Here is a 25,619-nt window from a genome sequence, read left to right on the forward strand (position 1 = left end):
TGTTTCACCAAACATATTAAACTTGCTTCAAAAATTTAATTTTTTTAAATATAGTCAGGGTTTTAGCAAATAATTCTCTGCAAAAAACATGTAAAAACTTGCACATGATTTATACAAGAAATATATTCTTAAAGCAAATTTATTTTCTTGCACATAATTAAATATGTAAGGAAACTAATTTAGAAATCTTTTACTGGTGTGTATAAGACACATTCAGTTGTACAGTATCAAAGCTGCATTGTGTTAGCAGTGCATTCCCATACAGCTCTTTCCTTAGTAAAAACATTTTTCCACTATAAGATTGTAATAATTAGCTCACACTTTACAAACTAGTCTTATAAAATATATGTGTATTAGCAAATTATTAACTCAGTGTTACTTGTCATTAATTTTATTTTGTATCTTGATACAGTTTACATTATAAATCATTCATTATAATTCCTAACATGCATTATTTTGTTATTTTTATATCTTGTTCTCTTGAAATGTATGCATCTTGTGTTCTCAAATTGTTTTCCTGCAAGAACTATACATAACCCCAAACCTGTGGTTTAAAAAAAATCCTTATCACAGTTGCTTAGTTCACTTTCTAATGTAAACTGGCAAGCAAATGCATACTATACTACATGTTTATACAGTCTGCATAATAAATTACTAAACTGAATCTCTTGATATTCCACAAGTGATATAAACAATAATCTAACATACAAAATCTGATCTAAAATAATACATGCAATATCACCTCGTTAATATTCTTAGATGTCGCTCACAATCAAACTCATCCAGGACCTTGATATTAAATAAGATTATATAGGAAGTATGATAAACATTTGTGCATAAATATGGCCTTTACAGTATTTAGAAGCTCAACAAATCAGATGCAAGATCACCTCATTATTTTGTATGTATGTTGTTCACAAACTCATCCATCTTCTTGATGATACAGTAAAACCTGTCTTGTGAGACCAGTTATGAAAGACCACCTGTCTTGAGAGATCAGGTTCTCTTGCACAGATTTAATGGTTATATTGTGTTTTGACTTAACATGAGAGACCACCTGTCTTGAGAGACCATATTTTTTTGGCAGAAGGGGTGGCCTTTCAAGACAGGTTCTACTGTACAAGCTTACGTAGCAAATATAATCAAAATGTGTTCAGAAATGTGGTCTCTAAAGAGTTCACAAGTTAGCCAGATTCAAAACCACTTCATTAATATTTTTCTATTGCTTGTAATTATAACTCACTCAAGATCGTGATGGTACATGTTTACAAACCAGATCTGATAAAAATCTGATCAGAAACATGGCATTAAGTGTGCTCACAAGCTAGTCAATCAGAAGCAAGATCACCTCATGACTGTCATTCAAATTCAAACTCATCTGAGATCTTGACATATGCTTACTTACTGATTCTCATCAAAATCTATAAGAAATATGGCATTTCGAGTGTAACCTCACAAGATCAACCAATTAGATGCAATATCATGTCATTAATATGCATAGATGTCATCCATAATTGAACTCCTCTTAACCTTCATAATATGCAGTCAACACATGATACATACAAACAAATTAAAAACGTGCAATTCAAAGTTACATCAGCAAACATCCTTTACTTTGGGGTCTGATTTTTATGAAAATATTACCTTTTCATATGTAAAGTACACTTCAGGAACTTCAAATAAAGGCTTGCATTATTATTGTGCCAGATCATACAAAAATAGGTAGAAACAGCTAAGAGATCAAGCATACAATAAACATGATTGCTTTTAAGCTGCCATAGCCTATATCCCTCTTGAAATTTAAAAAAAAAATTATTTTCAGGAAACCCTCTTGCTATAATTAGAGTTCAAAACAATGGGCACATTTTTGAGGAAATAAATGATGATATCAATTATATCATGAATGAATTCCAACATTGTCTGATGGAATGAGCAGTCATCTTTAGGGCAGTGCTTAATATATTAGACCTGAGAGTCAAATAAAAAGTTCTAATGCTAATACGTTATTATTTTTTTAAAATTAGTCTGCAGCAGTTTTTCATACGTGTCTGACAGTCTGGGACTCTTCTTAGGGCATCCAAAGGAATGTACAGTATAAAATATCACAGACCTAGGTTTATGAAAAATTAGTATCCAAACATCATATCAACAAGACTGCAACATTTTGTCACTCATCACAAATAGATCTGATCTGTTCATTACAAGAGATGATTGAAATTGTAAAAATGTAAATATCTTCTATGCCAAAATGAGAAACCTAATGTAAAATGCAAATTTGTTGCACACTATTCCGGTTTTGTAGTTCTCAGCCATCTTTCTTTCCCCTCTTTCTTTAGTATTCAAATTTAGGAGCAATAGGAATAAATGATGATGAATATCCATGAAAAAATTTAGGCTTTGTCTGCTTCGAGCATTTTGGTTTGGGTTTCTCTGCTACCGACCCAATACAGCTATGGTCATTTTGTGTTCTACTGAAAGACTGGTTCAACTGACCATCAATGACAGCTGCAGTACTCCAACTTGAATTTAATTCCACATCCTGTATTAAACCTCCTGAACTAATATTTTTCTTTGATTCTACTTCCAAAGTGCTTTCAGCATTGGCATGCAGAATAACATCAGTGATTTTGAAACTGTCATAAGATCTCTTCCTGAAAGGCACTGAATTTCTGCGCATTATCATTGGAATCTTGGAAAACTTTCTACCTCTTTTAGATCCCATGTTATGCATTACTTTGCCAGGGTAGACAACAAAATTTGAAATGTCTGAATTATTCATATTTGTTGCAGGAGAGCTATGTGTCTTCTGTTTCATGCCATTAAATTTAGTAACACACTTATGCTTTTGGTCACTACTAATGTAAGTTTCCATGCTTTGCTGCAACTTTGAGGCACAAAAATTCACATGCAAATTTGAAACTGCTGATGGCACCAATGAAACCATTGCTCCAGGAGGGTTTTGTATAATAATACCTTCTGCTGAATGTGATTGTCCTATATGTGAATACAAAGGAATTCCTGGGATGATAGGCAGACCCAGTGCAGAATTGTGAGACTGATCCAGGAATTGTGTACATGTTCCAAGTGGATTACCATCTGTACATTTATTGGCCCTTGATTGCACAACTCTGCCACTGTGTATACTGGAAGCGCTCATTTGTGCCTCAGAAGTACTTGCAACTGAAAGCATTTGTGCATCTTTTAATATCAACATATCATTCTCAAGTAAAGTGTACTTATCACTAATTTCTCCAAAACAGTCTTCCTCAGTTTTGATAATAGGAGGACTACTAGTGAACACTGACAATCTGGTATCCTCTGTACTCAATTTTCTATTGCAACTTTTAAAGTCATTTTGAGATTGACTTCTTTCCTTGAAACAATGTGGTAATCCATGATCAGCACTGCAGGTTGCCTCTTGGTTCACATGATATCCTGATTCTGGACATGCAAATTCACACTTTTCAAGAATATTGTCGGGAGGTAACACCATTGGTACTGGTGATTCTGGTGGCGATATTGGTTCACTTTTGACTTTGAATGGAAACTGAGAATATGGAGGGGTTCTAGCAGATTTACATTCTACTCTTTCAAGTGTTGGCATCGTTCTTTCTTCACTGCATAATGGTATATATTTTGGTGTTTCACATTTCACCAAACTTGGCATCGGTATCTCATCGCTAAAGGAAGAATTACTGAATTCCATATTATCAGCTGCTTTTCCTAGTAAACATTTAACATTTTCAGGGAGTGTTGGTTTTAAAGATACAGTCTCTCTATGTTCTGATGGCTTGGGTTCCACAACTGACTTCATTTCAATCTCAACTGGTGAATGCAAGTTTATATCTCCAGAACATGTTTTGTGAACTGAGTCATTAAGTGTTTTAAAGTAAATGCTACCGATGGTATCATTTATATCAATCATTGGTTTTACCTCAGTTGAACTGCTTACATGTGGATTCATGTTTCCCACTTCACTTCCCTTGCTGATATTTGATAACTGGTTCCAAAGTCTCGTCATCTGCATCTTCTGGAGTCCCATTTCAAGTTGCTTACCACTAATCTGTACACCATACACAAAGTGTACCACACTTTCAAGTTCTTGGCGTGAAACACCAGGTTTTATAACTATAGGTCCATTGTTTGCATTCACCAAAAACCTGTAAAAATTCTCGTCTGCCGCTACAAGAAGCAAGCCATGCACTGGAAATGTGGATGCATCATCTGCTACAAGATGTACGTCACACAGCTGGCCTTCAATTCGCATTTGGTTCAAACGATGTATTAAATATGTATCAGCCATTTTTACGGAGTCTTCTTCAATTATTATGTCCGCGTAACTTAACCAATCAAACTTGCCAACATTCAATAAGTCAGTTAGCCAATAGGATTCTTTTTTATGCATGTGACCAATGAAACACTGGAGGTGTGTCTCACTAGGCCTATAGGCCTTTGCAACATGAGAGCGTTTTGCTGACGTAAAATATCAAAATGGTGGACGTTGCTCAGCTTTCCGTATTCGCCAACTATTCTAATTTCTATTCTATTTTGACAGTTCTCATATGCTTTATAGTGATGGTTGTTTTCATACTACGGTAAGGTTTTCACGTAATTATTTATTAGCATAGTTCGTTCCGGCAGGGGTGTAACTCGATTAATGTTCACGTTAGAGTTATTAAATGTAACTAGAAGTACTAATTCGTTTGAAAGACTTCGTACGAAACTAATTAAGTATTTATAGCTATGTGCATCTAATGATACAGGCCTGAAAGTGTACTGAGTTACATATTAAAAAATAAGCGATGTCAATTGTTATGTGGAGCAAACTACATTAGTACAGAAGTAAATTTTGTTGGTTACTCTCAGTAAGGTTGTCAAAATTTTATAGTAAATATCCTGTCCATCCAAACACTCCAGACCTGTGAAACACCCCAAACTACCTTAAACCCCGAATCACCCCAAACACACTCGTTACATATACATGTATAACGAAATAAAATTTTGAACGATATACTTTTAAAAAAATATAATTTACTAAATTATTAGTTTAAAAAAATGCTCAAATTTCTTTACAACAAATTTACACAGAAGTAATACGTGGATATGAACATAGAAACTTCATAACAGAATAGATCAAAACGAGCATTGAACTATTACAAACAAGTGAATTTCATTTTTAGTGTACGTTTGTGTAGGAGGGGTAAATATTCCTTGAGAGATACACCAACAAGTAGATCTCTGCTTTGTTCTGTTTTTTTCTTCTGACAGTTCTGCCACCAGAAATGTCAGAAAAGAGTGGACATCTACTTGTTGACCCACCTTGAGAGAGTGATTAAATGAGAGGGAAGGTATGTAGGAAGGCATATATGTGACCAGGATGGCACATACATACATAAATACATGTAAACCTACTAAGGCTTCATTACAGGAGAGAAATATAGAGATACATTATCTTAGAGAATGAGGGAAAGAAGGATGGAGGAAGGTTTATGGATGAAATAGATAATAGGTATCAAGACGGATAGACTAATATAAATGAACACACAGACCTATCAACTGAGGGCATGAGACCGGAAAACAAACAGCTAAAAAAAACAGGACAGGAAAGAAAAGAAACAACTACATATTCCATAAATATGTAAATGGGCAAATAATGCATGGATTGATTCATTGGACTCCTGTACAGAAAAATCTCACCAATTCGCATGAGCTGCTGATAAGCTGCACATGAGAACCTTGTTAGAAATGTATGCAGATTGGGTAGATTTTGCAGGCTCATGTGTGCAGTTTGTTAAATCTTGTGAGTCTAGGAAAAACTAACCTGATTTTCACATGTGCAGATTTTGCTTACGTGCGAATCTAAATTTTCACATGAGAAAGTAGAACTTAGAAAACATTCTTTTCCATTACATACAACCATGTGTGAAAATAAGGCAGAGTTCTAATTTCTCACATGAGTTATCACATGAGAAACTTGGTCTTTGATTCTGATTAAACATTTATTTCAAATTTATTCAAAGTTGGATTTTTTCATGTGAGTTATCACATGAGCAATTTGGACTTAAGTATTTTGTGTAAATGTTGAATGTTGAGCATCCCGATTATTGTCAAATAGACATCATTTCTATTTTGCACTTGTTGTTGCTTTGTTTTTTTAAATATATTTTAAAACTTCTGTCCACTTATTTTCTCACAGTGTATTTTAGTCTTATTTTTGACCCAACAGTCTCCTTGTATTTGAAGATATTAAGGTTCATTTCACTGTTCATAAAATGAAACAATTTAGCATTAAGGCCTCGTATAACCAGACTACCCATTAAACTTTAACAGCTGTCAAAGAAAAGAGTTAATACCTTGCATAACTGATTGTGGTTGATGTTTAATTCTGATACCTATGACTTCATTTTAAAAGCTTAAAGGAGACTAGAAACAGAAATTTTCCTTTTATATATGTAATTCTCGACAAATTTTAATTGGACTGTGATGTTTATAAATTAAATATCGTAGGCGGGTAGTGATTATAAGTACAACAGTAAGAAGGTGCTCATATTTCATATTTTGGAATTTAAAAAATGCAATGTAATTTTGAAATAAATACTTATACATCATGTGCTGTGCACAAATGTGATAAGGATTAAGTGATGGTGCCCAATGTAAAAATTTAAAAAACAACCATACATAAATAGATGAAACGTATACAATCCACAGATGCCATATTCTGTTTTATCACTTGTCAATATATTAGTTACAAAATAATAAATATCACACAAGTTTTTTTCTTCAGTAAATAGAATGTTAAGATTAAACATTATTCACATACATTTCATATTTTTTAAAACACTACAACATAATTGTAGTAATAAAAACATTAAAAAAATAAAATTGTTGCAATTAGCTTAAATCCAATGAATGATCACTGTGAATGTTGCCTATTTTTCTCTGCAACAAAATCAATCTCCATTTCCACCAAAGAAACTCTGCCAGTTAATGCCTGACATTCCTCTACTGTATATGTAAAGTTTAATTACCATGATTATATTAAAAGAAGGAATAAAAGAAAATATGCCACGCAGTATATGTGCCCCCAAAAGAACTAATTCAGAATAAATATTTTATTCAGTAAACAGTGTTACATGCCTTAAGACTTAAACCTAAGGAAATAAAGTGGGATTTAAATGTGCAAAAAACATATTTTAACTGTTAAAATGAAGTCCTAGGCATTGTAAGTTACAATAAACTAGGGCATCGTTTATTTTCCAATCAATGCTGATGTTTACATCTACATATTGTAGAACATGTTTTCTTTGAAGTATGTCCGAAGGGCAGTCCTTTTCACAAGATAAATGAATTGATGAGGATTAACTGTTAATTAGTCACGCTGACCTTATGCTTGTGTACTCAAGTCTAACCTTTAGCTATTGTGCAGTTTAGCTACAGCTGACCAGAATAAGATACAAGGGTCTTGTCCTGGGGGATAATAAGGCATATCACAGGGGAAATGGTGCGTCCCGTGGGTGCTTGCACATTGGGGCAAGGGATGGGGTCAATAGTAGCCTCCCCCCAATTTCTATTGTCAGCCAGTTAAATTGAAACTTTGATTTTATAAATGACCTCTTTTCTTTTAGTCGCTGCTATTTAAACATCCCATATAGTTTTATATCAGTTCCAATCATTACAGATTACCGTTTATACATACTACGTGTAACAGGCATAGACTGATTTTTTTAAAAAATTTTTAATTTTTATTTAAGATTACTGAAAATTGTGTTTTTTCGAAACATGACCGTGTCAGTGGTTTTAGAATCTTTTTTTTTGCAAATCTTTCATTTAATTAAAATTAGATCTCAATTTCACCTAGGACAGAGGTGATTTGATTTCAATTGTGCCGTGTTAAGGTATGTATGTCAACATCTTGAAAATACATTTTCTCATTTCATCAGCGCGATCCAAGTTTCCTCAGGTAAACAATTTTTTTCCGACAAATCCAACAGAGACCTAACTTTGAATACAGGATGGGCCCGAACTAAAATTAGAGGGGCTTCGGGTGTCGGGCTATCATTTTTTTCAGGATCCTTCTCGTAACATTCCTTTAGAAATGTAATGATTATAGTGTGCTGTATGGTGTTGCTTTGAAATCGACTCGCTTGTAATAATGTATCCATACTTTCTTTATGCCTTTATCTTTGGAAAAGAAAAAAAATGTTGTCCACAGGCTTTTCTTAATGTGCTATTACACCCGTAAGCAACGCAAAATGGCATTGTCTTTTACTCTGGCAACTCCCAGTTGGGATGCTGGAGTCGATACTATGACGTCACACCCAAAAGTAACCAAATAGGCGCGGAAATTTTGCATACAAGGTCACGGAAATTCAGCTCCTAGAAGATATGCCAATATTTAAATAATGGCATTACGGTCACAGATGATACTTCAGAATCAGGTTTTCTTCTATAGTGCTTTTATTATTATTCTGTATTTCCATTGGTTTCTGGTCTCCTTTAAATATGCAGTCACAAGTTATATTACATGTGGCAGCTGTTATTCCCACGTTTTATATCCCACTTTATTTTTTTGGATCAACTCGCAAGGCATGTAACACTTTACTAAATGAAATATTTATTCTGAATTAGTTCTTTTGGGGAACATATACTGTGTGGTATATTTTTTCATTCCTTCTTTTAATTTAATCTCGGTAATTAAAGTGTGTGTGTAAATATATATATATATATATATATATATATATATATATATATATATATATATATACACACACAGTATGGGGAATCATGCACTGGCATTGCAAGTTTCTTTAGTGGGAATGAAAATGCTATTTTACTTGTAGAGAAAAATAAACAGCATTCACAGTTATCATGGGTTGAAACTACTTGGTGACAATTTTATTGTTGTGGTTTATTTTTTGACTATTGTATTATTGTAGGGGTTTTAAAAAAATCCTGAAAATTACGTGAATAATGTTTAATCGTAACATTCTATTTACTGAAGAAAAAAACTTTGTATTGTGATATTAATTATTTTGTCACAACAATATTATCAGGTGATAAAAAAGAACATGGCTTCTGTGGATTGCATACAATGTACATGTATCTATTTATGTACGATTTTTCAGAGAAATGAAAATGAATACACATAATGTAATAGCTGGGATTTCTCTGCAAAAAATCAGGAGATATTAGAGATCAGGAGGTAGGCATGGAATGACCCCAAAAATCGGGAGGTTTTTTTCTTCCTCGTTGTAAGAGTTGACAGGTATGAAGAACTACCTCTGTTACTTGCAGCTGAGCAAGTTTCGCACTTGCAGCTCAGTCAGATGGTTGTCACATGGGAAAACAAACAAAGGGACTAAGGTCGAACATTTACTGGAAAAGGCAGAACTCTACTTGGCACTGAACAAGTACATGTATTAAGTATATGGCTAAATCAAAAGGATTGTTATCTTTTCATCTGATTTTTAAAAAAATGGCATTTATTGTGTTTGAGCATTCAACATTCAAGATTGAATAGACTTTGGTTAAACTATTTTAGTATTCAAGTTTAGAACAACAATTAAAATTAATTTTAACTTTAATAATTGTGCCTATATAACCTGTAGGACTTTCACTATAGTTTGCCATTGTTCTGATGGAAATCTGTCAATTTTCAATAGAAATGTTTGATCTATTTGTCTGTCAGGGCCCTGTGTAACTGAGTGGGCTAAGGCAAGATAACAATACTTTCAGACTACCTTTAGTTGCTGGTAATTTTTAGGCATCATTTTATGCCATTTAAGACAGCTCCATTTGATCAGATGCAGGATTCATTTTAGCTACATTGTCCTTTGTTTTGAACTAGATAATATGCCCTTTGTTTTACAGATTATGGTTTAAAAACATTTTATTACCATTTTTATATCTTACTTAAACTTGGAAGACATTATGATGTTATCTTCAAAACGAAAAAAATAATGCGATTCTCTCATGCGAAGAAAATCTCATCTAAAACAAGGCCAGTCTCGGTATGAGGATGAATACCAACTAAACGTATCCAATTGTACTTTTGCAGAAGTACAATACTGCCATGGCCACAGGTACCTGCTTTTGATAGTGAAGAAGAAAAACTATTGACAATAGCCAATCCCATTCTTGAAAAAATAAAATGAAAAATTTACACATGGTGATAAATTTGTACAGTTTGAAATCAGCCTCTTGCTGAGTCTGTATATCCCATTGGCATGTACAGTCACTGATTAAATATCTGAGCATGAAAGGAGACATTTTTCAAGTTTGGTCTTCATGTACAATTTAAGCAGCAATGCTGACAGGATTTTATCTAAAGGGAGGAGCAACTCCCTTATTGCCAAAATATAGGAGGAGTAGTAAAAAGATGGAGAGGGAGGAGAAAATGGCCTAGTTCAACATTTACTTTTTATTTCAATATGTGTCTCTCTCTTCCAGCTCCACTCTGTTAGAGCTCTGATGAAATCAAAATCTTTAAATGTTTATTGTTTCTGAGCATAACATGTTCCTTATCTGTATGTGAATACTGTTCTGTGCTGAGAGCCCACAGGCATTATCTTTTGGATACTTTTGCTCCAAAATATGATTTTTACTAACATAAGCTCCGCCAAAGTTTTATTTTTTGTGTCTGTGATTGACAACTACTATGACAGATTTTTTATTTGTTAGATAATGCCATAGATGTATTAGGGTTTTAAGTCCATCGAGTGCCATAGTCTGCTTGTTCAGATAGAGATATTTTGATCAGATAAATATCTTTACTTCTTAATTTCATCTTTTTTGTTCTTATTTATTCAGCTTATCTTAACACTGATAGGGATATGGTTTTGTTGTACATCCCAGAGGGATAAATAGTTGAAATAAAAACTGAATTTTCCTTTTAAATTGTCTGGGGCTTTTGGGGGCTTGGTATTCTGCCCTGTTCTCATTTAATTTTGAAATACCAGCATCTAGCATGTACATCAGACTCATATTTAACACCATTGTATGGCTTAAAATATCTCACAGGTATCTCCATTAACATTTTCCTATATCTAATAATCTGATATGCTTCATAACTTTAAAGATTATTGTCATCAGCACTATCATCATCATCATCACTATCATCATTATGCAGAATGGAATCATAATCTGAAGATGAATCATGCTGGGAATCGGCTAATTTAGGGTTTCTAAGTAGGCCCTATTATAAACATGCATGTAATACTTCATTGATGTTAGGTTAAAACTGCAATATAATGCTTGTTCCAGGGGGTTAATAGACAATCTGGCCCAAAGACAATTCAGCCCAACTTGGATAAAAAATAAGACCATTCAACCCAACTTGAAAGACAATATGGCTCAGCTTGAAAGACAATTCGGCCCAACTTAACAAGGCAGCTGAGACCATAGTTTTAGCAAGTTTTGTTTTGCTCCAAAAAAATAAAGTAGATACATGTATTCTGAACAGTATATGTATGTATCTATTTTGTGACATTTTGTTAACGGATGTGAAAGAGATTTTAGAAACAATGGAACAAACTTGAACAAACTAAACTAGCTTGATATTTTTAACAAAAAGTCATACTCCATAATATATATATATATATATATATATATATATATATATATATATATATATATATATATATATGAGAGAAAACTCAAAATTACGTATTTTATGCATTCTAATAGTAAGATATTTTTAATTTTTATACATTTATTTCTTTATGCTAAAAATCATTTGCACCCTCTTAACAACATTTTTAGTTTAAGACTTCTGGTCAAATTATTAATATTGATGTATGAAACAATAATACTTAATATGTATGCATATTCAAATAGATTTTTACAGTATTCTACGGAATATGTGTTGTAAGGTTGGTAACACTGTACATGAGATATTATAACAAATTTATTTTATTTTAGGCTTAACATTGTAACACTGCTGCACATTGAACACGTTCAATTGTAACAGTACTGCACAATAATTACACATGGCTTTATAAAATATAAACCATGTATTTGTTACAAATTAGCGACAAGTGTAGAGCTGGGGCATAGGCCTTACCCACTAATCTGACTTTGATAGGGATACTACAAAAGACTTTCTTGTGTTTACCTTTTAAAAGATATTTATTTATTTCTGTTTAGAATCAATGAGACAGTCTGTAATTTTATTAATCGACGACAACAGTAGAAAATTGAAGACCCTTAATACCATCTATATTAGTTATATTGTTGGGCCAAATTGTATTTTGATTTGGGTCGAATTGTATTTTGATTTGGGTTGAATCATCTTTCAAATTGGGCCGAATCGTCTTATTTGCTGTCCGAGTTGGGCCAAATTGTCTCCATACCATTCCAGGGCACATTGTGCCAATCAAATTTAGTTGAACAACCATGTCAGGCTGAAGAACCCAGATGTGTAAATAGTTGCCAACCTGAAAAGCAGATATCGTGACATGTGCGGTTACAAGCATTTTAATGGTGAACGATTAAATAAAAATTGTGTACTGTGTCAAGTACATTTTCCTATGCATGATTTTCATTTAATTTGTAGTAGTTCTTGTGCATCACTATTCCCCAAGTGTGCGAATTTATACAAATTTTGTGCCATTCACAGATTTCTGTTTAAGTACTTTACATATCAATTAATGACCATTTTTGCATGAAGTGTCTCTGTTACTTTACCAATGCTTCCTGTTTGTAATGCAGGCAATAAGCTACATTACATTCTAATTAGTGATTATTGTTTACCTTGGACCAGAATAAACAATAACTACCAATGATTATTCCGTGTAACATAATTCACTGCATGACACACTAAATCTGTCAATAACTGGGAAAAAAATCCTGCTCTTAGATAAAAGAAAATATTTCTACTAAAAATAAAGTCACAGCACCTCCCCACCCCTAATTAAATGGCCATTACCTTACAGTAGATGAATTTGCTATGTGTACCTTAATTGTTGTATTAATTGCATTCAAAAAAGCAGTAATTGTAATGGGATGATTAGGCTTACACTATAGCCGATACTGTGGAAGACATTGCGCTGACATTAAGGAGCCTGTTGATAAAAATATGAAGTGTTGATACAGAAGCCTACAATTTTCTAGCTACACTATTGATATAGTAGGCAGGGAAACTTTGAGTGGGATGCCAACACCCGGGCAAGATATTTGTCAGAGAGGACCAAGTGAACAATAAACATGCTTATTCAATAAATGAGAAAATATGTAGTGGACTTAAGAAATTATGTGTAATTTAGACAGGAAACAAGAGTGCTCTTGACAATCATAGGATGATTCTCCATCTTAGAAAAGAACACCATATACTTAACACATTCACAGCACTGGTAAATAACTAAAACATGACATGTTTTTGTTTGGGGTCTTTTTTCTTGCTTACTGGTAATCAGAAATGTTTCTGAAAGATGGATTTTGCCCTAATTTGTTTCACTATTCATTTGGCCATCATATTGGCATATGTGACAGGTGTCAAAGATGTGAATAAAGGATCATAAATACAGTTATGTGTCATCTTTAATTTGTGACAGATATAGCCATTTTGTTTAATAAAAAAGGATAATTTTTAAAAACTATTTTGACCTTAATAATGAAAACATGCTGTTAATATCATTAAAGTTGTAACAAGATTCCTTGGGAATTTCTGTACATTTTTTACTGATCAACTCTACTGACATACTGGTACAGTAAAAAGTGCCATAGTACGTACCACCAGAAAAAATTACTGTGGTATACCAGTAATACTCCACACCTCTATCAAGTATCATCAGGTTTGATATGATGCAGTATTTAATATTTTGTTCCATATCCATCATTTCTCTCATTATCTACCAGTGTTTTATTTGATGTTTTCCTCTTTCTTTGAATTATTTGTCCTTTTGAATTAATGATTTAGTGATTTCATACAAAATTATGTATTTCTGCAAGTTTCTTGTTTATCAGTGGGGACTTTTATCATTGAATCAGCTGGTACACTGTTATGTACAATAGTGGCCAGCCTTTGCATTGCATTATAATTTGGTAGTTGGTGAATCATCAACTGAATTATTTGATTGCCTTTTGTGTTTTTACAATCTTTAGTCCCATTATGATTTTTTTTATACATACAACATAATTTTCCTGTATAAAATTGCCATTTTAACTTGTTATCAACCATGAAACATTAGTTTCTTTTACAAAAAAAACATCTACATGTACTAACCCAGCCCAGAAACTGAAAGTTTGAAACAGGTAACCAGATATGTTTATAAATGCTCAAGTTGACAAGAGTAAAAAATGTATTAATGTAATTAAGAAGCAATAATGTTAGGTCCTTTTTTGTAACGGCACAGTTGTGATGATTTTGTTATTTTATTACTCTTCAGTCAAGTACTTCATTGTTTCCTAAGCAGATTGAAATTTACAAGTAAAAACATATATAAATTAATTGGAAATCTCTTGTTTGGGTAATTATGGGCTCGATTCAGCTGTCACATGTATAGATCGTAATTATTTCAGTTAGTTCCAACACTTAATGATTGCATGTTATCAGTATTTTATTTTGTCGTCTGCTCTCCTTTCAGGTTGAATGGGGAGAACCTCTTATCTTCAAGTCCAATTCATTACAACAGAGCCATTGAGAAACAAATAGTTGGACTCGAGAATCCGTTTTCTGTATTGATACAGAAAGATGTTGTTAGCTCATTGCAAGGTACATGTATTTCTGTTTAAACGAAAATTAAGCTAAGGTAAATTAATGCTGTATTTCAAAATAATCCCATTGTCAGTCTAAATGAAATGAACTTAATATTGTAGTCAGGCGTGAGTTAATAAAAGATGCCTAACATTATCCTATTATAGACCAGAAGAGCTTATGGGAAGTCCTGTTCGTTATTTGTCCATTCTTAGGCACAAGATTATTGTCGCTATTTCTCTTTAGCTACTTGGAGGACTGCCATGAATTTTGCACACATTCATCCAATGGTCCAGTTGGCCCTAAATGAAAAGGGAGACATGGTGGCTTCATGGTTAGTGTGCCAGACTCATTAAATTGAATCATACCAACAGACTGACCTGAGTCAGCTACCATGGTGTGTTCTTGAGCAAGACACTTTATTATTCCAATTGCCTTGGCAGTAAAAAAACAATTTGTGTTGCTGTACCTTAGAGCACCAAACCAAACCTAAATGAAAATGGTGCAATTCAGACATCCATTATGGCCACCAGTAACCATCTTGAAAATCTGCTTATCACAGCTTCTTCTGAACAGAAAGACATGCTGACATTTGAATTACAAGACCTCTTATGCTGTCAAGTTGGACCTAAATGAAAATGGTGTTGTCTGGACATCTAGTAAAGCAGCAGTTAGGTCTTATATTAAAAATGGTACCAATATGACCTCCGTTATGGTCACCATTTTGAAAATTTCCTAGAGAGCTGGCATTATTGATTCTGGGCTTTTATCAAAAGACTTCTTATGATATCTGGATGGTCCTAAATGAAAATACATGTAGTTCCAATCTGACATGTAGTATGGCTGCAATGGCGTCATTTTGAAAATATTGTTATTGCTACTTCTAAATGGAAAGCCATATAAACATGGGTTGTCACAAGAAAACTTAAGGGCCCTGGTTGGCAGAATGGTCTAAAGGGCTCTCCTTTATTGATCATAACCATCTCACCTCTGTCCACATGAGTGTGAGTATTAGGCTTTGCCATTGTGGGTATGTGAGAAAGCTTGCCAGTGGCTTTCCATGGGTCCGTGACTCTCGCTGGGGTTTTCCTGGGTTCTTTCTCCACCAGTTATACTGACTGCCATGTATATCCTATCTTGAGCTGAGAAATGGTGTTAGACCCCAAACAACAACAACAAGAAGAAGATGAAAACTTCCTAAATGAAAATGATGATGAGCTGACATCTAATATGTGGCCCTCTTAAAACATATTGTGATAGCTACTCCGTCTGAATGGATGGCCATGCCACCTCTGTCTGCATGGTTCGAGTCTTGGATTCAGCCAATGTGGGTATGTGAGAAAGCTTGCCAGTAGCTTCTCATGGGTCAGTGGTTCTTTCCAGGGTTTTCCCGGGTTCTTCCTCTACCATTTATACTGGCTACCATGTATAGCCTATCTGTTGCTAAAAAATGGCATTAAGCAGTCCAGCAACAACTGACACCAGACTAACCAGTCCTAACACTAACCTCTTAATGCTGAGTACCTAGCGAGACAGCTGTTAGTAACATTTTTATAAGTCTTTGTTATTACTTGGCTGGGGTTCAAACCCATGACCTCCTGCATCTGAGGTGGATGCTTTTACCACTAGGCCACTGGAGTGGTCAGACTCAAAAGAAATACTTCTGTATGAAATTTTTGAATTGAAGGAACTTACATGCAGTAGGTCTCGTTGTCTGTGGAGGCTGATACAGTTATTCCAAAGTACCTACCTTGGTAAATGCAGTGAGAAACTCTGTTGATCAGTTTCTTTCAGCCACATCTAGTCAGATTGTAGAGTGGTAGACAAGTAGAGTCTGTTTGGTACAAAGTGGATTATCAACCCTTGGCTGTACTAGAGCCTGAAGTGTTGGAAGATGTAAAAGAAAACACTGTGCCTCAGTTTCATGCTCAGCAATGAGTTTGTTTCTTAAAGAGAAACAAATTTGCCAGGATTTCCTTGATAGTTATACTTTTAAAAATAAGAAAGATCTTGTATATCTTAGGTATTGTTAAAATAACTTTGAAGTTTCTTTGTTTTTGTACCGCTTCAGTGACTTAGTGGTAAGAGCATCTGCCTTGGATGCAGGAGGCTGTGTGTTCAATCCCCAGCTGAGTCATACCAAAGACTTATAAAAATGGTACTAACAGCTGCCTCACTTGGTGTTCAGTATTAAGAAGTTAGTGTTAGGACTTCTCAGCCTGATGTCAGGATCATGTTTCTTTGTGGCACATCATGCTACATGTCTGCGGCATGATGTCCCAGTGCTAGACGTCACTATAAACTGCCACATTGCAGATATCGTAGCGAAAAGACTGAAAAATTGTTAAAGCTATGTTAAAAATGCAAATCACGTCACAAATTTGTTTTTGTTTATGGTTGATGGATGTAATTTGTTCTGTAGAATATATAGCTGGGCCTGTTTTCACATGTTCATTTCTTAAGAGATTGCTAACACTTCTAGGTCATTTTCATTTCCATGAATTTAAAATAAACTAGCTGATTACTTTTAGTAGTTTTTTCATGTTTTATAATTTGTTTATTCGAGAGGGCTTTTCTGTTGTGCACTAGGATTCTCTCCTTCACAACAAATCACAAATTTTTCACAATTATGCTTGGCTTATTTCAAATCATCTATCCATCAGGACACGTTTTTGAGCAAAGTTGCCAAGGGCATTGTTCAGACCATGAGACACTCAGTGTTGAAAGTCTGTGATGCCAGGTGGAGAATCTTTTGTGATTGGTGCAGTAGGAATTGGTGCAGTAGGAAATGTGTTAATCCTAGCTGTCCTTCTTATGTGCAGTGGCTGATTTTCTATCATCCTTTATAAAGAGAGACAATGTTTGTTTTCTACTATCAAGGATTATAGGGCAGCCATTTCTAAAAGACTCAAATTTTCAACAGGACCAGCCATTGGTTTAGGTTATCATATTGCTGACCTAATCAGGTATTTTGAACTGCAGAGACAGATGTCTTGCTGTCTAATGCCCTGATTGAATGTACAAAAATTTTCATATGTCTTGTGGTTTTAACGAAACTCATTTATGCCAACCAGTAATGCTACTTTCAAGAGCTCTACCCTCAAGACAGTTTTCTTGCTTTCCATTACATCTGCAAAATGAAGGAGTGAGCTACATGTCCTATCCATAGAACCAGGCTATCTACGGTTTAATGCCAAATATGAGTTGGAATCTCTCCTTTGCCAATCAGGTATTTTAGCCCAAAAGAATACAGTTCCGTCGGTAGCTTCTATTTCTGTTGAAATCCTTAGTCTCATTCATGCTAGGAATGATCAAGATGGTCTTGTATATCCAGTTGGGGCTTTATATTTCTCTTTGGCAGCCTTTAAAGGGAAAAGCTAGGGTAGGAAGTGTTTCTTTCTCCCTCTGAAGGGCTCAGTTGATATTTTGACTTCAGCTGTTTTTAAATGAGTTGTGACCATGGTAAGAGCTTATCATTTCCTTGTTGAGAGGGACCTTTCATTCATGTAGATTAAAGCCCATGAGGTTTGAGCCATTGCTACATCATTGGCCTGACTAACTTGTTTGTCTTTGGAGGATATGATGAAGGCTGTGTTTGGGTGAGCTCACACTATCTTCTCCTCCTTTTGCCTCTGCTACTTAGCGTACCAGAGTGAACACATTTTTTCTCTAAGGCCCATTGTCATCATGTAGAAAGTGATCCAAGCAGATGCCATCTTACAGTATGGATACTTCTGCAGTAAGGGCAAGTATTTCCTTGTTTTTCTATCCAGTTTTGGAAGTCATCAGCCTGAGATTTAAATGGCAAATTCAGATACACAATAACAGCATATAACATATTACTGATATTTTAAAAAAAGTATATGGAGAGGACAAACTAAATTTAATGATGTAATACATACCTGTTGCTCTTAACAGATTCCTTCCTCTCACTCTGCACTGATATCCCGCTAGTGATCTAGAAGACTACAGGTCATATGCTGGACTTCCAGAATCCATTTGAAGTCACCCTGTGGGAGGAAGATATCTCATCATAACAATGAGGTTAATTTCTTTCCTTGGAAAATTAAGCTATACAATAGCAACAGGTAAGTATTACATGACTAAAATTAGCCCCCACAATACATATTTTTTATACGGTTTCATGGCATATTTCTTTTTTAAATAAATAGATAGTAACTCTTTCATTGAAAATGAAACCAAGTGCAGTATAGTTAGAAAATGCTATCCATATTTTGAAATAGTTTTTTTATATATAAAATATTTGGGTATCTCATGTATTCTGTTTTGATTTATCTTATAGCAGGTATACACCTTGAAATCTCTCTTCTGAAGACATGTCTGATGTCTGTTCTGTGGGGTGTCAACATTGAAGATTTTCAGAAAGTCCTTTATTGGTCATCAAAAACTATCATTCAACAGCTCACCTCAGGACAGATTATGAAAGGGTCTTACTTACACAAGATTGACACTAAAAGGTATATAGGAATCAGCTTTTGGAATGGCAAGTTGGTCCACATGCAGGCATAAATAAATATCTAATACAAAAATAAAAACAAAAAAAAATGTAATTTTATATCAAGTTCATCATATAAATTTGCTTTTTTATCAGTTAAGAGTTTTCTGACAGAAGCTGCTAAAATATACAGTTACCTTTACGCATATATTTTTTCCAGATTTGCAGTAATGAAATAAAGGAGATCATTTTCTTGTTCTGTTCTGATCTTCTCTTTTCAAATGGTAATTTGTTTTATCAATTTTTAGCTTCACTGGTCATAGACCAGAGGAGCTTATGTGATGGTCCATTGTCATTCGTCATCTGACATCTGGTGTCCAGCATCCATCCATTAACACGTTTTTTTAAAAAAAATTTATCACTGCTTGTTGTGAACTACTGAAAGGATTACCATGAAACTTGACACATTCATCGCAAGGCCTGGTTGTTCCTATATGAAAATGGTACTGATCAGACACCCAATATGGCCACCACAGCAGCCATTTGAAAAATTTTGTATTGCTATCCCTCTGGAATGGAAAGTCAAGTCAGTTTGGTGTTTTCACCAAAAACATTTGATGGCTATTTGTTCCTGAATGAAAATTATCATACAAAGACACAGTATAACCATCCTTTTGAATATTTTTTTGTATTTCTCTGTCTTAAGATGACCGCTCCAATGGCCTAGTGGTTACAACATCTGCCTCGCATGCGGGAGGTCATGGGTTCGATCCCTGGCTGAGTCATACCAAAGACTTACAAAAATGGTACTAACAGCTGACTTGCTTAAGAGGTTAGTGTTAGGACTGGTCAGCCTGGTGTCAGGATAATGTGACTGTGTGGGACATCATGCTACATGTCTGTGGCATGATGCTGCAGTGCTGGACATCATTATAAACTGCCACACTGCAGACATCATAGCGATATGACATAAAAATTGTTAAAGCTACATTAAAAATCTAACACACACACACACTGACTTAAGATAACTGAGAAAATGAATAAAATTCATAAGGAGACAGTTTGATGGAAATAAAATTTTAGAATTGTCCCTGAAGTTGTATTATTTTTGTTAATAAAGTAAGCACAAATTTGTAAATTGCACAAACAATATTGTTTAGAACATGTTCCTGCTGTTGTGAATATGGTCACAAACTCAGTATCAAAAAGTAGCAAAACCAGCAAGTTTTGTAAAACTTAACAAAGAATTTAATTATCAAAGTCATGAATGAAAATGTGAGAGGAACTTACAGTAATAATGATGTGAATCCTGAATAAACCTGACAAAGTTCTATGAAAATCCTAAATGAATAAAAAGTTCTGCATAATTTTAAAAACCAGAAATATACTGAACCAGATCCTCTAAGAACCACGACATTGTCAAGATAGCATTGTTCAGAATTCTTTCAAGTCAGAATATTATAGTTCAAATAATGAGCACTTCCTATTTCAACTGAACAGTCCAAACAAATCTATTTCCTCTCTAATAATATTTCAATACAACATTAAACATGTCTGCAGACTTGCAACAGCAACACAAGAAATGAGAATGACTCTAAAATCAGAATGAACCTGGTGCTCAGTTCTCTCCTTATGTACACCTAATATTATGACACTTATTTATTTCACAGTATACCCCATGTGACCAACCACACTACTCATTTTGCATCAAACTTACCTATTCATGTGACCTAGCCCAACCAGTTAGAAGTTATTGAATTCTTCTAGAAACATTGAAACCCAATCAGCCATTGAGAAATTTGTCCAAAGGCACCATTTAAGTCTTATTGTTAAGATTGTTATCATTAATTGTCAACACATACATCAGCATCTTAGCAGACTCAGGTCACGTGGGCAAAACTAACTAATGATATTCTTTACAATTTACAGCCATGAATAAAAATTATAAAAATTAGATAAAATCATTTACCAGGATTTACAAAAAATATAGATATACCTAACAATGCATATTTTAGAGAATTGTAACAAAAACTTTACATTTACAATACTGTTTTTGTAAATGTCAAGTTTTTGTTACATTTCTCTAAATATCATGGTCCTTTTCATGAAATTGTTTTAAATTTGTCATGATTATCCAGAACATTTAACAAGCTTTGGGATTATTGTCCTGAACTCAGTCTAAAATATCTGTAACACAGTCTGTGGGCAGATGTGTCAGAGTTTCATAAAATAACACACGCAGATTAAAATGTAATTCAGCGACATTTCTGAAAAGTTATCATGAGCAGAAGTAGTCGGGTAATAGATTTTGAACACAGGAAGCATTGCTTCTTGTGGAGGTAGTTGCAGCATTGTCAGGAGTACATTTTATGTGTTGGATGACAAAATATGTAATTTTTGGCCCAAAATCATCACTTTAGTCACAAGATCCATTGCAGTATCAGACTATATCCAGAATCACATTTATAATGAAATAGGTTGTAACAAGGGAGAACTGTTTTACATTTCCATTGATGACATTGTCTCCATCAGTACTGTTAAGATTCTTTGTAAAATTTTGTATCTCTTCTATCTTCAATCTGTTTTTTTTTCTATAGCATGCTGATTTGAGTTCTGCTTTACATACCTTAACTTTGAATCAGGGTTTCCTTACTGATTTGAAGTAAAAAAAACTTTTTTGGGGTGAAAGGGTCAAAGATCATGGTCACTGTGACTGACTGGAGTAAATTGATTCCTTTAACATTTATCGCATATACCTTGACTCAGCTAGTCAGGTTGGTTGCTGTATAAGCAACAAAAGAATTCTATTGATCATTTGGGGACCAACAAAACAAAGTCACTCCAAATAACCATAAAAAATGGTTTCAGCAAAATGAATTTACATACATGATCACTAAACTTCGCAAGTGGGTTGTGCTATATGGCCAAAGAAATCTACTGATTTTGGGGCAAAAATGAGTACATTGATTTCTGTTTGAAATGGGTAAGGTCATCATGATCTGAGAAAGTGAAATGGCATATGTGCAATAACTTTAGTTTTGCAAAATGCACCTTAACCAAAACTAGTTGATGATTCAAAGAACTGATTTGACAAAATGAAATAAGTTTTGGCATTATAATCAGAGTTCTGGTAAACATACCTTCTGCAGACTTTATAGGTAGTTTGTCCTTCATTAGAAAAGGAAATTGTGTTAGGGTTAGGTGTTTTTGTTACTTGTTTGTTTTGTGTCTTGTAAATGTTCAATATGTGTTAATTCCTTTGATTCCCATCAAAAAAATTTGCATGAAGATGAATTTCCCTCTTTTCCATTATTGCAGACTAATATCAAATGGAGAGACTATACATAAGTACTATCCCTGTCCTGAGGTAGTGACGGAAGAAAGCCTTGGCCCACCACAGAGGAAACTGTACCCTGTGGTCATCATAGCAGGGATAGATAACTCCACAGACGAGATGGATAAGGAAGATACTATTGTGAGTGGTTGTTACATCAATAATCTTACAGTCTCAAATTCTTCATCAAGGCAATCAAATTCTTGTCTTGCCTGCAACAGAAATCCATCATGGTGAAACATAACATTTTCACAAGGACATGTGTCTGTTCAGTACTAACTCCTTTGTCATTCTCCCTCATTCTCTTCCTCCCTCTCTCTATATATGTATCTGATTTTCATTTAATGCAAATGTCTAAATCTACTAGGAATTGTGATAAAGAGTTTGATGTCGGGACTCAAATGGTCATTTCATCATCAGGTGAAAGGAATTAAATGTAATGGTTACAGATTCAGTCTTTATAGCTAGTATACCGATACAGAATTTTAGCATCAATACCTTTTATTTTGTACAACTAAAATGTTTTTTTTAAGGTTTATTTAGAAGTATTTGTCTCTCTAAAGTATTTTTGCAGTATGTTTTCTCCTTCAGATATGTTCCCCAATAATATTACGTTAGGAATATTAGCCTGCTACCTCATGAATCCAGCCCTACTAAAGGATGAAAATCGTCTTATTGTCTATTTTTAGATTGACAAAGGGCAGTAACTCATGCCCATTACCTCCCCTTGATAGCACCAGGTGTCTCCAGTTTTTTAGCTTCACTGTGTCCTGAGACACACACCTTGCAATAGCCTTTGATAATCTGGCCCTTTTTGTGTTCCTGTGGACCCATCCATTGTTCATTTTTGCATTTATAATGTGGATTTATCAATCTGCTTCAGGTTGTATGCTTTATTTTACATTTTCTGCCATTATTTTGAGAGATTTGTCATTTGTTGGGACATCGTCTTGTAGGACCACCATCCCACCATGCTATTGTTGACCTGACACAAGGTCATTGTTGGTTTGAGTACATTTGACTTTATTCACTTACTAAGTCTGTTACAGAGCTCTTAGTAGCAAATTCTGAAGTGCTGTTTGATAATTATACTTAATTTATTCATATTTCATGCAGTTTTGATAGTTATTATTAACCAAGCGTGCAGCATAACTTTTAAACAGGGCCATAGTCACATGTGCATTCACATCAACCCCTATCATGCAGTGGCTGCATGAAACCGATTTCAGTTCAGTGGATCTCCCAGTTCTCTCAGAAGGGTGGTGGGTGGGGCTGATCCTGGTCAGTCAAAGGTGCTTCAGGTTTCATTCATCAACAATCTCCTCGCCCCTCCACACGTTACACTGTCAGATCAGGAGATGGATGCCATTTGATAACAGAGGATATGGACATTCATTAAAGTTGCGGGAGCATATGCTAAGGACAAATTCCCCAATAAGTTACTGAAGGCTTGCTTTTGTCATGCAAACAGCAGATGGAGGCCCATCATTGACAGGAGTCTCCTCACAATATTTAAGATGGGGAAGGCGATGTCATTCTGTGTATACCTTATACCATTAGTCTCAATCTGACAGATGTATCCACGTCCCTATCCACCCTGTCTATTGCTAGTTTCCACTTTTACTGCCACACCATTATCAACTCACCATTCTTCCCTTCAGCCCTCATCCATCTCTTTTCTTTCACTCATACTAGGAACTCCATCATCTCTCTACACTGGGCGTCGTGATCTACATCGACAGCAGCATACCTATGCAGCATCTTAAAGAAACACATAGTAAGTTCTATCCTGCTCCCAGGTGGACTGATATCCCTTCTCTGCTAGATCATTCATGCCTTTTCACAAACTGGGAAATTCAGACCTCCGTTTATCCCAGAATTTCATCCATTTGGGCACGGACTTCATAACCAACCAGATCCTGGCACATCCCCTTGTGTTCACGCTCACAGAATCATCAAACTTGTTGAGTCTATTTCCATCAGGACTTGCATTTCATTGGTAGAGTTCTTGAAACTCCTTGGCTATTAAATGCAGTGGACTTAACCCCACTAGGCTGTTTTGTTATGTGGGCTTTACCAGCATAGTTGCCCCATTTTACATCCTCGTAATCAAGCAGTCATGATCACACCCGAAATTTGATCATTCCAACATCAATGTGGCAATCCATGCTGGCTGACCATTGGAATCCCACTGATGCATCAATATCTTAGAATGGAAGACTGTCATCAATACCTTTCATTTCTGTAAAGAGCGATCCTGGGGGTGAAACGGTCCTCTTTTGATCTGACAACTCTGTGGTGGAGACCAATATCTTCAAACAGAGGTACCACACCACTTGTCTGGTATTCTGATTTAGCATTTTTCTATGTGGGTGCAACAATCTCCATATCAACGTACAATTCAGACACCTTCTGGCTGCATCAGTGGCTTCACCAAATTTCAGTTCAGAAGGGGGTTATGTCCGTTAAAAAACTCAAAATGTCCTCCCCATCAGTTGGTTGTCATTTGGATTCATACACTTCAAGGGCATCCGATGATCAACCGCTTGGCGATGAGGTGGAATCAACAGCTACCCACTGTTGTGCCCCCAGTTCAGACACCAGAGCTTGGGCCATGAGATGCACTGTCAGCCATCTGGGAGTTGTTGTGGGCCTGTGCCACCCCTCCTAAGGTGCTACAAATATGGGGTCAGAATGGCAAGATGACTTTGATAGCCCCTCTTTGAGGGTACAAGCCGTGGATCACCAATCTATTTATCCCAATGATAATACACCCAGGAAGATTCTGGCCAGTCTGAATCAATCACCCTCTTCTTTACATGCTCAGCTTTTACCAGTACAGCCTTGCAAGTAAGACAATTCAAAAACCTTCACTTGTGGAGAGAATCTCAAGAGTAACCGTATATATCGCCCATCTGCATGCCTCTTTCCCTCAACTGACCGACTTTCTCTGTTCTTGGAGGAGAATAGTTGGACCCCAATCATTACCAAAGGATACTGCCCTATGATATTGGACAAATTTTGGTATCATGGCAGCATGTTTATGTGGGATAGAGATCTGTTGGGTCTTTTTGTCAGTATTGGTCTTCTTGAGCAATATCCCTTATTTGTCTCCAAAGGGATCCAATCCGGGCTTT

General features: G+C 35.1%; 1 protein-coding gene across 4 annotated transcripts in view; it reads left to right on the plus strand.

The window, feature by feature from the left end:
• Positions 1 to 4,453: 4,453 nt before the first annotated feature.
• The window catches only part of LOC149805328 (cell growth regulator with RING finger domain protein 1-like), a 30,313-nt gene continuing 9,147 nt past the window's right edge, over positions 4,454 to 25,619 (plus strand). Inside the window, exons 1-4 of one of the 4 annotated variants that reach the window (XM_089949245.1) lie at positions 4,454 to 4,595; positions 14,583 to 14,710; positions 18,996 to 19,170; positions 22,467 to 22,623. In XM_089949245.1, coding sequence (XP_089805371.1) covers positions 4,492 to 4,595; positions 14,583 to 14,710; positions 18,996 to 19,170; positions 22,467 to 22,623 — 564 coding nt within the window. In that variant the 5' untranslated portion in view covers positions 4,454 to 4,491. Of the gene's footprint in view, positions 4,596 to 14,582; positions 14,711 to 18,614; positions 18,781 to 18,995; positions 19,171 to 22,466; positions 22,624 to 25,619 lie in introns of those variants that run through there. The other 3 variants (XM_089949246.1, XM_089949249.1, XM_089949247.1) reach the window with 3 other exon arrangements.

The sequence above is a fragment of the Sinohyriopsis cumingii genome, chromosome 2 (genome assembly GCF_028554795.1).
Source record: "Sinohyriopsis cumingii isolate HCF-2022 chromosome 2, ASM2855479v2, whole genome shotgun sequence".
NCBI classification, from domain to species: domain Eukaryota; kingdom Metazoa; phylum Mollusca; class Bivalvia; order Unionida; family Unionidae; genus Sinohyriopsis; species Sinohyriopsis cumingii.